Below are 13,269 nucleotides of genomic sequence, written 5' to 3' on the forward strand. Positions count from 1 at the left end.
GATTTAATGGTTCATTTTCCTTTAGGCTTTTCATGTGGAATAGATTTAAGCTAAAAGAGCTAAGGACGCAGGATGTTCATTTGAACATGACCTCCTCTTTTTGTATCCAATGCTTATTTTCCCTCATTGTAATATCTGTGCCTTTTCAAATATAATCTGTTTGAAAAAAAATCTCTTGATTGCTTTTTCTCCCCTCTTCCCTTTGTTTCTCCTCATTCCTATTCTGTCCCTCTTTATGAAAACACTAGGCTATCATTTCATAGGGTACATTCTCTGGTGCTGATGAAGAAAGGAAGGATATAGCATGAACTAGGACTGGGAGTAGAATGAATCAGTAAAGCCCTTTGAAAACCATGCATGGTATTTTTAGAACTAAAAATTTATGATATTAAGGAAAATAATCTAGATAGCCAAAGGGAAAGAACATTCCAATTCTTTATTTAGCAATGAAATACATGATAAAACTATTTGTAAAACTCCTGGTAGGCAAAAGAGAAGATCAGATAACCCTAGGAGGAAAGGTAACCTTGTTCCTTCAATCTACGTTTCCTTAAGGTACTTTCAAAAAGCATGTTGATAGGTACTATCTAAAAATATGTTTGCAAATAAGCAGATCCTGGTCTGTTCCTATACAGTTAACCCACCTCTCACTTAAAGTTTTCTGTTTAAATTTTCAATTTCATTTGGACAATTTTAAAGGTACTAACACTTAAAATGTTCAAAATACTTCAAAGACAATCACATCATACCATCTCTGAGAGGAAAGATAAAACTCTCCCCTACCCAACACCCACCTCAACAGTATTACTGATGATAATGAAATTCAAGTATTTGTGCTCTTAAGTTCTATGCTATAGGAAACAATAACTAAAATTCATTGGAATGTGAAATTTTAAGACATATCATGTTAGAATAATTAATGAACAGTAAAAACCCACTTCCCATTTCCCTACTGAGCTGAACTTTCTACTTGTACTTTCTATTATGTTTATACCATATATATACTGAGGAGCATTAAAGGACAGGCATAGTTTAAGTAAGAAATTTACCTGCTTGATTGCGGTAACAGTTATAACAAAGAAAAGTGGAAGTCCACTAGTAACTGGGCTTGTTGGTGTGTCTACTGTGACCTACGTAAAGAAATTAAATTGAAAATAAAATTAGCTATTAACTCATATGTAGCATTTACATGTTGCAAATATTTCAAAATACATTCCATTAGTGAGAAAAACAATCTATAACAGTTAATTTGAGAAAATTCAGCACTAGCTTTTATCTAGATTAGATACCTCCTTTACTGAAATATGCACATTGGTTTATGAGCTAATGGCTGAAAAGCATTCATTGTGCCAGCCCTGTACTGTTACCATCCAGCCGCTAGAAATATTGCTTAAAAAGGATGGAGAGGTCTTTTTCTTCACATAGCTGAAAGTTTATAAGGAAAATAAGACATTAAAGCCTGAGATCTATGGGGTAGTTAGGTGTTAACTATCTCAAAGAGGTTTTCAGGTACAATGGACAATATATAGAGGCTCTCTTCTAAAAGGGGAAAGTGAAATGTGTACAAGGAAATAAAACAAAACAAAACAAAACAAAAATCAGTGCCAAAAAAGTGTGGTGTGAGATAGTGTTGGAGAGGCAGGCATGAGTCAAACTGTGCAGGGAAAACTGTTGACTTTTGATTATTCATTCCACAGTGGGGAATCTTTCAGGAGTTTACACAGGGAAAAGTAACATGAAAATTTATTCTCAATGCTTTGTGAAAGACAGACTGGAAGAGAGTAGGAGTGACAGGAGTTTACTTGGGAGGCTATTGCTGGGATCCAAGTAAAAGATGATGGCTTGGATTAGGGTAGAAGAAAGAGATGTGGAAAGAGGCACTGAAGATATTCAGTAAGAAAAATTGGCAGAAATGGTAAGTAATGAGCTATAACTATTGATTGCAGACATCTTGCAAGTGTTTGATTAACATGCCTGGGAGAATGTTGCTGTTATTTACCAAAATAAGAAACATGGAAGGAGAACTAGATTTTTTTTTTGGGGGGGGGGGTGTCATGGTTACAATTTGTCTTCAAATCTCACTATCATCTCCAGCCTCCAGCCAGACCTATTCTACCCGACACAAAGAAGTGTACACACAAGACTTATAGACTTTTACAAGGTATATGCCTTTATGCAACCTCTTCTCTATTCCTGAGATGCTGGTGTAGCATTCTCTGCCATGGAAACTTCTTCTAACCCTTCAAAGATCAGTTGAGATATCATGTACTTTTGAAGCCCTTTCAATCTGTTAAGTCAATACATGACTTTTCACAACTTTAATATAAATTCCTTAAGGGTAGAGAAAATCAGTATTTTGATCATCATATTTTGTTTTGGGTACTACTGTACAACACACTGTAGGTAGTCAGCATATATTTGCTTAAATAAACTTAATTAAATGCACTCTTTAATAAACTGAATGATTCTTGCAAGCAGAATCAATCTCATGTCTCTAAAAAAGAAAAAAAAAAACAGTTTCCTAGAATCAATGGGGAAAAGCCTAGGCATGGTGGCACATATCTATAATTCCAATATTTGGGAAGCTGAGATAAGAAATGTATACTGGCTGGTTTTGTCAACTTGACACAAGCTAGAATCATCAGAGAGGAGAGAGCCTCAATTGAGAAAATGCCTCCATAAGATGCAGCTGTAAGGCATTTTCTTAATTAGTGATCAATGGGGGAGGGCCCAGTCCATTGTGGGTGGTGCCATCCCTGGACTTGTGGTTCTGGGTTCTATAAGAAAGAAGGCTGAGCAAGTCAGTAATTAGCTCTCCTCCATAGCCTCTGCATCAGTTCCTGTCTCCAGGATCCTGTCCGGCTTGAGTTCCTATCCTGACTTCCTTCAATATGAACAGTGATATGGAAGTATAAGATGAATAAACCCTTTCCTCCCCTACCACAAAAAATCCCTGGTGTTTAACAAAGTAAAATTGTTAAACTATTTTCAATTTTGATATATATCAAATTAAAGTTGTTATACAATATACATTTAAGATAAAGATACGAAATCCATGAAAAATTAAACAATAAAATAAAATCTCATTTCTAATACAACTTTAGAAACTTATAACATCACATAATTCTTGAAGTGAAATTATATTTCTACTTAAAAAATAATAACCAAATATTTTTAAGTCACAGGACAACTTAAAATTGTAAATTATTTGAAACAACCAAATTTCTCAATGTTGAAGTGGCAGTTCATGGAGTTCTTACCTGTACAAGGAAAATGATGAGAAAATAAAAATTCGCAATTCTTCTAAACTGTTCAAACAAATTCTTTGGGAGGAAATTCCAAAGTGTATACTATAAAAGAGGTTGAACCAAAAGTATTATTGGAAAAGAAACTTAAAAAGTCTTATTATCATATAAAGTATTTATTACAGCAAACAACTGAAAACTCATACCACATGTTACATCAGCATATATTTAGAGGTACAGAATACATTGTTTTTTTTTTTTTTTCAGAAATAAAGCTTCACTGAAAATTTCATTTGCCATCAAAGTACTGCATTTTTTTTATTTCTCCAACCCAATCTAAAACAGATTCCTTGCTATATGCTCTCAAATATGATAATATTGCATGTACTTTGACAGCATTCATTACCATAAAAACATTAAATATTAGCTTTTTCTAAACACTGTAAAACTTTTGTTTGCTATTAATGAGTTCCAGTCATTTTATCTCTCCCATTTTGTAAAACCTTTATGCAAATGTTTTAATCTCCCAACCTGACGGAATAAAACTTTTGTTTGCTGAGTTGCAACTCATTTAATTAAACTTCATTTACAATCCATTTACAAAAGATTATGAAGTCAGACCCCAACCAATGGGAAAAACACAGTCACCATTTGCATTAGAATAAAAACCAAGTGAACTTTCTGTCCTGGTGTGCCTGTTCTTCCATTCTGTGAGTAGCTCGTTTTTCTAATCAAAATTAGTTTTACTTTGTCAAGACACTTTAATTGGAGTGATGATCTCTTTTTTTAAGACCCTGAACTTATTTTTAACAATTACTGTAAGTTGTAAATGTGTGTATGTTTTCAATAAGGTTTTTCCCTCAATAGGCAATGACTTCCATAGAAATACATCATTCAGTTGTCTTCCCTAATATTCCTTCTAACAATTCCTGGTATAGATAAAAGTTATTTGGATGAATGAATGAGCACATGAGTTCTCTTGGCTTGGGCTGATCACTTGAGTTCAGATCATTGTCAGAGATAAAATTCTGTCTCTATCAGTACTGTCTATCTTCATGACTGCTGAGAATGTGCACAATCTGAGTGCATACACAACATGTAATTTCTTATTAATGCCTTAAGCTCAATGACTGAGCCATTTAAAAATCAACAGAAGTAAGACATATCATAATACAGAAGACTTGAAACCAGAATGAAAAAAAAATCCTTTTAAGGTAAAAAGCTAAATTTATACTTGGAAAGTCTCTATTCCAATCATTTGCATATCATGATATCCACTGATAAAGCAAATGGAAAGCCAAAGTCCCAGAGCATGACAGAGTATATGAGAATTTACTAATAGCTTTAAAGCTTTTGAAATTTATTTTAAAGAATTTTATGTATTTATTTTGTGGATAGGAGGGGATGAATGCACTATGGTGTGCATATGGAGGTCAGATGATAATACTGTGGCATGATCTTCCTCCTTCCAAATCTTTATGTGGGTCTAAGGTATCAAGCTCTGGTTGCCAGACTTACATGGCAAGCTCCTTTTACTACCTGAGCCATCTTGTTGGCCCCTAACACTTCTTTTAAATAAGGCTTAGGAGCTCTCAAAGTTCAGAGAATCTCAAGAGAAAGAAGACAAAAGGAGGTAAACAGCTACAGGAGGACTGTACTGGACAGGTTTGGGGTTTTTTTGTTGTTGTTTTGTTTTGTTTTGATTTTGGTCAACTTGACACAAGCAAGAGTCACCTGTCAAGAGGGAATCACAATTGAGAAAATGCCCCCATCAGAATGACCTTCAAGCAAGCCTATGGGTAGTGCCATCCCAGGACAGGTGGTCCTGGGGTATATAAGAAAGCAAACTGAGCAAGCCAGGAGGGACAAGCCAGTAAGCAGCGTTCCTCTGAGGTCTTCAATTCCTGCCTCCAATTTCTGTCCTGATTGCCCTTCATGATGATAAACTATAAGGTAAAGTAAATACTTTGCCTCCTAAAGTTGCTTTGGTCATGGTGTTTTATCACAGTAATAGAAAGCAAACTAAGAAAATAATCAACAGCCAACTGAAGAATAATTCTGAGGTCCAAAAGAGGTACCTCAGAGAGGACCAGGGTTAAGAGCACTTGTTCTTGTAGAAGAATAGGGTTCAGTTCCCAGCACACACAAAATGGCTCACGACCATCTGATGTCCTCCTCTAACTATCAGAGGGCACCAAGCATGCATGTAGTGTACACACACACACACACACACACACACACACACACAATGGCACACATGCACACAGTCAAAACACTCATAATTAAAAAAAAAAAAGTAAACGAAATGCCAGGGACACTTTTAAGCCCAACACTGAGGGACAGAGGCAGCCAGTTCTCTATGAATTTCAGGTCTGCCTGGGCTACATAATGAAACTGCCACAAACCAACCAACCAACCAACCAACCAACCAACCAACCAACCAACCAAAAAAATTAAGTGCTGACTGAGCATGGATGTGTATTATTTGGGAGAGAGTCCACATTTTTCATGATATTCTCAAATTTGCTTGTGATAAAAAATGGTAAGCATTCAAAACCAGTGATACAGTCACTTTGAAACCAATATAATCCAAAACCAGCATTTAACTGCCCCCATCAATTTGAAGTAAATAAATAAAATTTAAACTCTAATAAACTGCTAATAACTGAACTTCTGGGACACTGACCTTCTGCTCTCCAAGTAAACATTTTTTTAAAAAAAAGTTAAACAGGTAAGCATTAAGGCCACTTAAACGTCCTTATTGGGGTAATATTAACAGATCAAAGGGAACATTTTTTAAAATCTAGTCCTATTAGGCTACTGCTGTTATTTTGCAATGCTTAGGATTTAAATAGGGCTTTATATAGCTACACCACTGAAGTACATGTCCCACTTAACCAGATTAACTTTTTCCTTAAGAACTTTGGTTAGTCCTTTCATTGGAAACTATTGCTCTTCTTTCCTTCATCAGGGCATGAGCTAAGATCTCAGGGTGTTGTAACTTCCCTTACCATAAGTTCTTGTCATGGTGTTTGGCAAGAAACACAAGGATGTTTGTTTCAAGCAGGGTCTCATACTATATACAACCCAGGCTAACCTCAAAGTTAAAGCAATCCTCCTGCTTTGGCCTACCAAGTCCTAGGACTATACTTGTTAAGCCATCACTGAGACTTTTACATCAAGAAATCATGAGTAAAATTTGTACATTGGCCATTTAAATCACTGATTCAATTAAAAGGCAAATTAAGATACAATCATCTATTCTAGATACTAAAACCAATATTTTAGCACAGATTAAGAGAATTCTTTTTAATGAGCTTTCTAATTAGAAGCAAAATGGAACTATAGACATATACATGAAGTTATTAAAATTTAACTGTTTATCTAAAAAATGAACTCTCAGACTTAGTCTGTTGTTATAAACCAAAAACAATGCCAATCACAGGACAAAAGTATAAATAATAGTTGTTTTAAATACAGTGATGAAAATCGATTTTCTGTCCCAAGTTCTTGCCCAGAGGAGTAAATGAATCCTTATACTATTTTTAGAAATAATTTACTTATATTTTACGTATATAAGTGTTTTTGCCTGTATGTATGTCTATGCACCATGTGTGTGTCTGGTGCCTATGGAGGCTAGAAGAGGCCTTTGAAGCCCCTGGAACTGGAGTTACAGAAAGGTGTGAGCCTCCATGTCAGTGCTAGGAAGATCAAGTGCTCTTAACTGATGAGCTCTCTCCAACTCCCCTTTATACTATTTTAGTATGGAACAATAAAATTAAATGTTAGTCCAAATACTTAAAAACATGTTTAACTGTTTCTACACAAAAATACCAGCATTGCAAGTTTTGTTTTGTTTTTTTGATACAGGGTTTCTCTGTATAGCCCTGGCTATCCTGGAACTCGCTCTGTAGGCCAGGCTGGCCTTGAATTCACAGAGATCTGCTTGCCTCAGTCTCCTGAGTGCTGGGATACAAGGCATGTACCACCACTACTGGGCTAAAATCCCTCACAGGTGTACCCAGCCACTTAGGTTTTAATTTGTTTGTATTTAATTTTTTTACATTTATTTAGGTATGTATTTTATGTATATGGGTGTTTTTGTCTGTGTGTATGCACACCAGAAGAGGGCATTGGATCCCATGGAACTACAGTCAGATACTACAGTGAGCTGCTATTCAGGTGCTTGGAATTAAATTCAGGACATCTTGAAGAGAATCCAGTGCTCTTAACTGCTGAGTCATCTCTCCAGACTGGCAAGTATTTTTTATAGAGGGTATTTTTCACTTATTTTGTAGTTGGTACATACACATGGTTTCTAAAACTGATACTATATGAAAAAGTTGTGTTACTGCCTCAAATATTTACTATCTAAAAGAATCTAAAACCAATTTTTTCTATCAAATAAATCTGCAAATGTATGAAGCAGGGAAGCTGAAATGAGTATGAACTAAGAGACTGAAGGCTGTGAGCTTTACTTGATTTGGGCCTAGAGTATGGATATGCATAGCTTAGTGATAAGAGTGACTACCCAGCATGCATGTGCTTCTATGCTTGATCCCAAGCATCAGAGATGAGAGGGAAAAAAACTGTTTTTATTTGAAGTTCACCAAACTTTTCACTTAGCATTAAGAATGCTGAGGATAAGGCTCTAAGTAATGTGTTCTAATGCTTCTGTATAGGACCAGCAAAGGGGAAATAAAGTTGGACATGGTGGCACATGCCAGGAATCTTAACTCAGGAAGGTGAGGTAGGAGGATTGCCAGGAGTTCAAGGACAGCCTGGACTACATAGGCAAGCCAATTTGGGCAAAATAACAAAACCTTGTCAAAAGCAAACAAACAACAAAAAGGAACAGGGACACAGGTAAAGATGAAATAGTAACTATTTAAAAAGTAACTGAACTGCACAAAGAAAACAACCTTCTGTAACTACTAGAGCCATCTGGACGCAATAGAATAAAAAAGCAAGATTAATTATTAGTAAGTATTTGTATTGGTAACTGTTCACTTTGCTAAGTTACTATCAATTTTCTTTTATGTTGGCATTAAATGGAATTTTGAGCTTTGCAGTCTACCTTCATTTTCACTACTAACAATGCCACACAGAACTTTCATTTTTCACACTGTTCTATCCACTGTAAATTTCAATCTTTGACTAAAACTGAATCAGAATTAGTAAAATTTAAAGGTTATTTTTAGTGCATTAGACAAAACTGAGAGAAAGACGTCCTTTCAGTTTTAATAAACTGCACTATCGATGACTCTGTTTTTTTTTAAATCATTTATTTGTTTGTTGTATGTTTATGCAAGAACACACATATGTGTGCCAGAGTGTGCATGTAGAGGTCAGGGGACAACTGATGAAAGTCAGTAATCTTCTTACTCCATGTAGGTCCCAAGGATTGAACCCAGGTGTGGTGGTAGGCACCTTACCCACGGAGCCAATTTACAGGTCTCAATTCAGTTTTTTGAATTAGGGAAAATGACCTAAAATTCTGATCCAAGACAAGTTTAACTTTCTAAATGAATTATATATAGCTCACTGATTATTTCACTGAAGGCACACTGAAGTTCAGAATTTGTAAAACAAAACAAAACCAAACCAACCAACCAAACAAACAAAAACCAAAACCAAAACCAAAGTAAAAAAAAAAAAAAAAAAAAAAAAACAAAACTAAAGAACTTAAGAACAATAGCAGTGTAATTAATGTTCCTTTTGCCAAGGAAGGGAATTTCCAATTTTGTGGCAGCTACAAAATTCTGGCAATAACCAAAAGTCTCCGCAGAGAACTTTAAATTAGTAACGCCTCAAGAGACATTTTTTTTCCTAAGGAAGTATTTGTGTTCCCAGAAGAAAAAGAGACACTAATTTTAAAAGTATGTGAGGAAGATAAGGTCCAATTATAAAACTGTTGGTTTCTCCAGAGTAGATCCAAAGGCCCTCTACTAAAAAGGACCCTCTCCATACATTCAAATCACAAAAGTCCAAGAAAATCAATAGTAATAATGCACTGGAATAATCACAGAAAGATAGCATTTACTAGGCATTAACACATTCCAAACACAGTAGTAAATGCTTTATGAATATCACTTTATTTTTATCCTCACTACAACCTCATGAAATGAACAATTCAATAGACCTATTTTATAGATAAGAGATTTTTTTCTTCTTTTTTTTCTTTCCTTTTTTTTTTTTTTTTTTCTTCCGAGACAGAGTTTCTCTGTGTAGCTTTGGAGCCTGTCCTGGAACTTGCTCTGTAGACCAGGCTGCATAAGAGAATTAAAGTTCAAGTTTTAACTTCATACTCAAGTCTTTGAAGCTGGTGGCGCACACCTTTAATCCCAGCACTTGGGAGGCAGAGGCAGGCAGATCTCTGCGAGTGTGAGGCCAGTCTAGGTCTACAGAGTGAGTGAGTTCCAGGATAGCCAGGGCTACACATTGAGACCTTGTCTCAAAAACAAAGACAAAACAAAACAAAAAACCCACAAGTCTTCTGTCCCTAGGGATGAGGACTTCATCAACAAAAACTGGTGCACTATTATCACTCATTATACTAAGGTTATGGTATTAACATTTCTTTCTAAACCTGGTAATACTAGCATTTCAGAGGTGGTGGCAAAAAAAAATGTGAGTTTCAGGGGAGCCTAAGTTATATAGCTGGTACAAGGTCAGCCTGCGCTACATATCAAGATTCTGTCTCAATAAAAATAAACAATAAAAACATTTTCTTCTTTTTCTGAAATTACTGTATTGCCAATTCCTCTTTGTTTGGCTCAACAATTGTTTTATTAAAAAGCAAATCAGTTAATTAGAAAAACTATAAACATGATATTCAGAGAAGGGGGAACAGAGGTATCTTAGTCTTTATCTGTACAAAAATGTTCACTCTTGTATCATGGTTTTGTTTAGGAACAGAATTTTAGTTGTCTCATGTGCAGTTTGAAAAATAAAAACAAAAACATGGTATTGCATTGTTTTCAATGCAAACAAAACTGGAAGCTACATAAAATATGGAAAAGCATTCCATCAAATACATAAAGATTGAGAACAAAAGTGAAACAAAACAATTATCATTAATTTAATGAAAAGCCACCATCAGCATACCACTTTATCGTCTTCCATATACGACATTATAGAAAATCGTAATTCTTTCATTTTGATGTGGAAAGAGAAAAAATGAGGAAGGTGTACAAATAGTATAATGTGAAAAGGGCTCTTTTCTTCAAAGTTACTGGGCCTTATACAGACGTTTTGTTTCTGGCTTTTTCACTAAGTGCTTGCTTATCATGATGGGAACTTTCTCCGGGTTTAGTTTCTCTAAGTCAACAAGATGAACCTCACAGGACCTTTTAATTCCACGAATCTATGATTATGAGCCAAAGGTCTATAAGTGATTGCTTAGTTGGGTAACACAGTTAAAATCTGTAGAGCAAGTACAATTTACTATCCCAGATACAAGTATATGAGCCCTTGACTGAGAATAAAATTTCTGTGACAAGGCTTAAGAGTAAAAGAAAATCAACACTTTATCTGATATATCACAGTGTTCTACATGCCTATATACATACCTGTTCAGTGGGCTACTCAGTTGTCACATTTATATTTTACATATTAATGTTTTCTTTTTTTGTAGAAACAATGTCTCATACAAAACAATCTTGGCTGTCCTGGAACTCACAGAGATCTGTCTGCTTCTGCCTATATTTTACATACTAATCTTTGAACTAAAAACAATCTCCATTATGCCATTACCTAAAGGAGAAACCAAAGGAATTTTTGAATACCAAAATGTGGTGTATTATTAAAGGAAGGACATGATTTTGTGTTTCAGGTCCTAACTGACTGCAAGTATACACTGAGTTAAATGTCACCAATGTTTTAGCTCTCCCTTGCCAGGCTGCATTTGGAAATCAAGAACATTATCAAAATATGTTCTATGTTATAAGAGATGATAATAAACCAGCCATCTACTACCTAGCACCTTGCCTGGTCTGCCAGTAATAAAGACCAGTAAATTAATATTAGCAGAGTGATGACTACTGGGTACTAAGAGCTGTAAAAAGTGTTTTCATATATGAAGTATTAGCCATTCCATAAACTGTATTGATTAATTTGTCAAAGATGATATAGCTAGCAAATAGTTTATCAAGATTTAAATGCAGGTGTTCAAACTTGCAGGCCACTGGTCTTAGCTTATACCACGGTGAAGTAAGATCATTATTCAAAAAGTGATGGCTACTGTGATTAAACTTTACAGGTCATAGGTTAAGCAGTATACAGGTAATATGTACCCTTTTAGGAACCAGAAATACAAGTTAGAAGATAGGAGAGAGAAGAGATGCAAATGAAAGTCACTAAGCACCCTCCAAAAGACTGTAAATTATGTACAGACTAATCCTTTCAAAGGCAATTCAGAAAGCTTTACACAAGAAAATAATTACAAAGCCCCCACAAACCTGCAAAATGTTGGCAAATGTTTGACCACTGAAAAACACTCCTCCTCAGCACAATAATGACTACTTGTAGCACATTTTAAGGCCTAAAGTTAATGTGCATAATCAACAGGCACTGTGAATCATAATGGAAGGCAAGTGAAAGTTATAACCAGACAAAATGATGGGCTTTTTAAAAAGTAAACTACCTTTCAGAGGAATAATTACTACAGTTGGTATTATGATTTGTATAACTATATGACCATGTGTGTATACATATTTAAGTGCACCAGCTTCCTTAGAAGCATAAATAAAAATATGCAACTTTATATGAGCATCCAATGAGTTTAAAAAAGAAACACAACTTACCTTAGATGAGACTATTCTATTATCACAAAATCTTTGTGCAATGTAAGTTTCCACTCCTGAAATGGGATGATTGCCAACAAATACTGTACGTGTACCAACTCGTTTCTCTTCTCCAGCGCACTAACCAAGAGAAAGAAGGAGAAGGTCAGCTTTGCACCATATTTCTCCATGTTTTTACCAAGCTTAGAATTCTGAGGAGTCAAGAGTAGCAGGGAAAGGTGAAAAACCTTGTCAAGGAATTAAAATTCATAAATCTCTTAGCTGTTGACTTAGCAAAACTGTTGTTTGAACCAACTGGTCTAAAGCCAACAGTACAATTCTATAATAATATACTAATTAAAGAAAGCACCTGAGGCATCTAGAGAAATTCACCTCAAAATATGTCACCCTGATATGCTGATAATTTAATAATAAAGGTTTTTGGAAAGAAGTAGATGTAAAGTGTATTTACTCTGATACTCTGCTGGATACTTCAAAGAAGAAAGTAATTGCATTTAGTCTTCTCCATGCATTTTCTGTAAATAAACTCGTATCTTCAGAAAGAAGATTGAATAATAAATAAATACCTGGACAGATTTTTGATACAAGCTTTGTCTATCTCTTATGCAGGCTCATTCAATTCCCCAAACAATAATTTTCTAATCACTATGTAAGTCCTAGACACATCCATCCACTTAAACTCATTTTTCACTCCTCAAATTGTCACTCTTCATCTTCTCATCCCCTATAAAGCAGGGTTCATAATAGGTTGAGGGGTAGTTCACACTTGTATATAAATATGTTAAGAGTATTGCCACAAGTTTGAGGCCAGCCTGGTCTTAAAAACCAACCAACCAACCAACCAACCAACCAACCAAACAAACAAACCTCCCCAGACAAAACACCTCAAAACAAAAACAATTGCACAAATAAAAAGGGGTTATGGTTATCTGGATCCCATTGAATTAGTTGAGTAAGTAACTGCAATTCTTTGTTTCTCCTAAAATGCATGGTAAAATTAATCAATCTACTGTAAACTTATGCTAGTGTAATTTGGGACAGCATCTTAAAGAAACAACACTGTATTTTTTACTGCCAGCCATATTATTTCACCCACAGTCCAAATGAAGCTCAACTATTATCTTTACAACAATATGCTAATTTAGGAAAAGTTAGACTGGGATTATTTAATTTATTATACAACTTCTGAGGATCTTCTTGTCAACAAACATATCAGAGAA

The 13,269-nt window shown here is 35.1% G+C and overlaps 1 protein-coding gene across 2 annotated transcripts in view; it reads right to left on the bottom strand.

The window, feature by feature from the left end:
- Atp11c (ATPase phospholipid transporting 11C) overlaps positions 1–13,269 on the bottom strand; it is a 178,875-nt gene that overhangs the window by 94,796 nt on the left and 70,810 nt on the right. For both annotated transcript variants that reach the window (XM_059250219.1, XM_059250218.1), the window contains exons 2-4: positions 12,050–12,169; positions 3,261–3,350; positions 1,050–1,130 (exon numbers count right to left, since the gene is read on the bottom strand). In XM_059250219.1, coding sequence (XP_059106202.1) covers positions 1,050–1,130; positions 3,261–3,350; positions 12,050–12,169 — 291 coding nt within the window. The remainder of the gene's footprint in view (positions 1–1,049; positions 1,131–3,260; positions 3,351–12,049; positions 12,170–13,269) is intronic.

The sequence above is a fragment of the Peromyscus eremicus genome, chromosome X (assembly GCF_949786415.1).
Source record: "Peromyscus eremicus chromosome X, PerEre_H2_v1, whole genome shotgun sequence".
Taxonomy (NCBI): Eukaryota; Metazoa; Chordata; class Mammalia; order Rodentia; family Cricetidae; genus Peromyscus; species Peromyscus eremicus.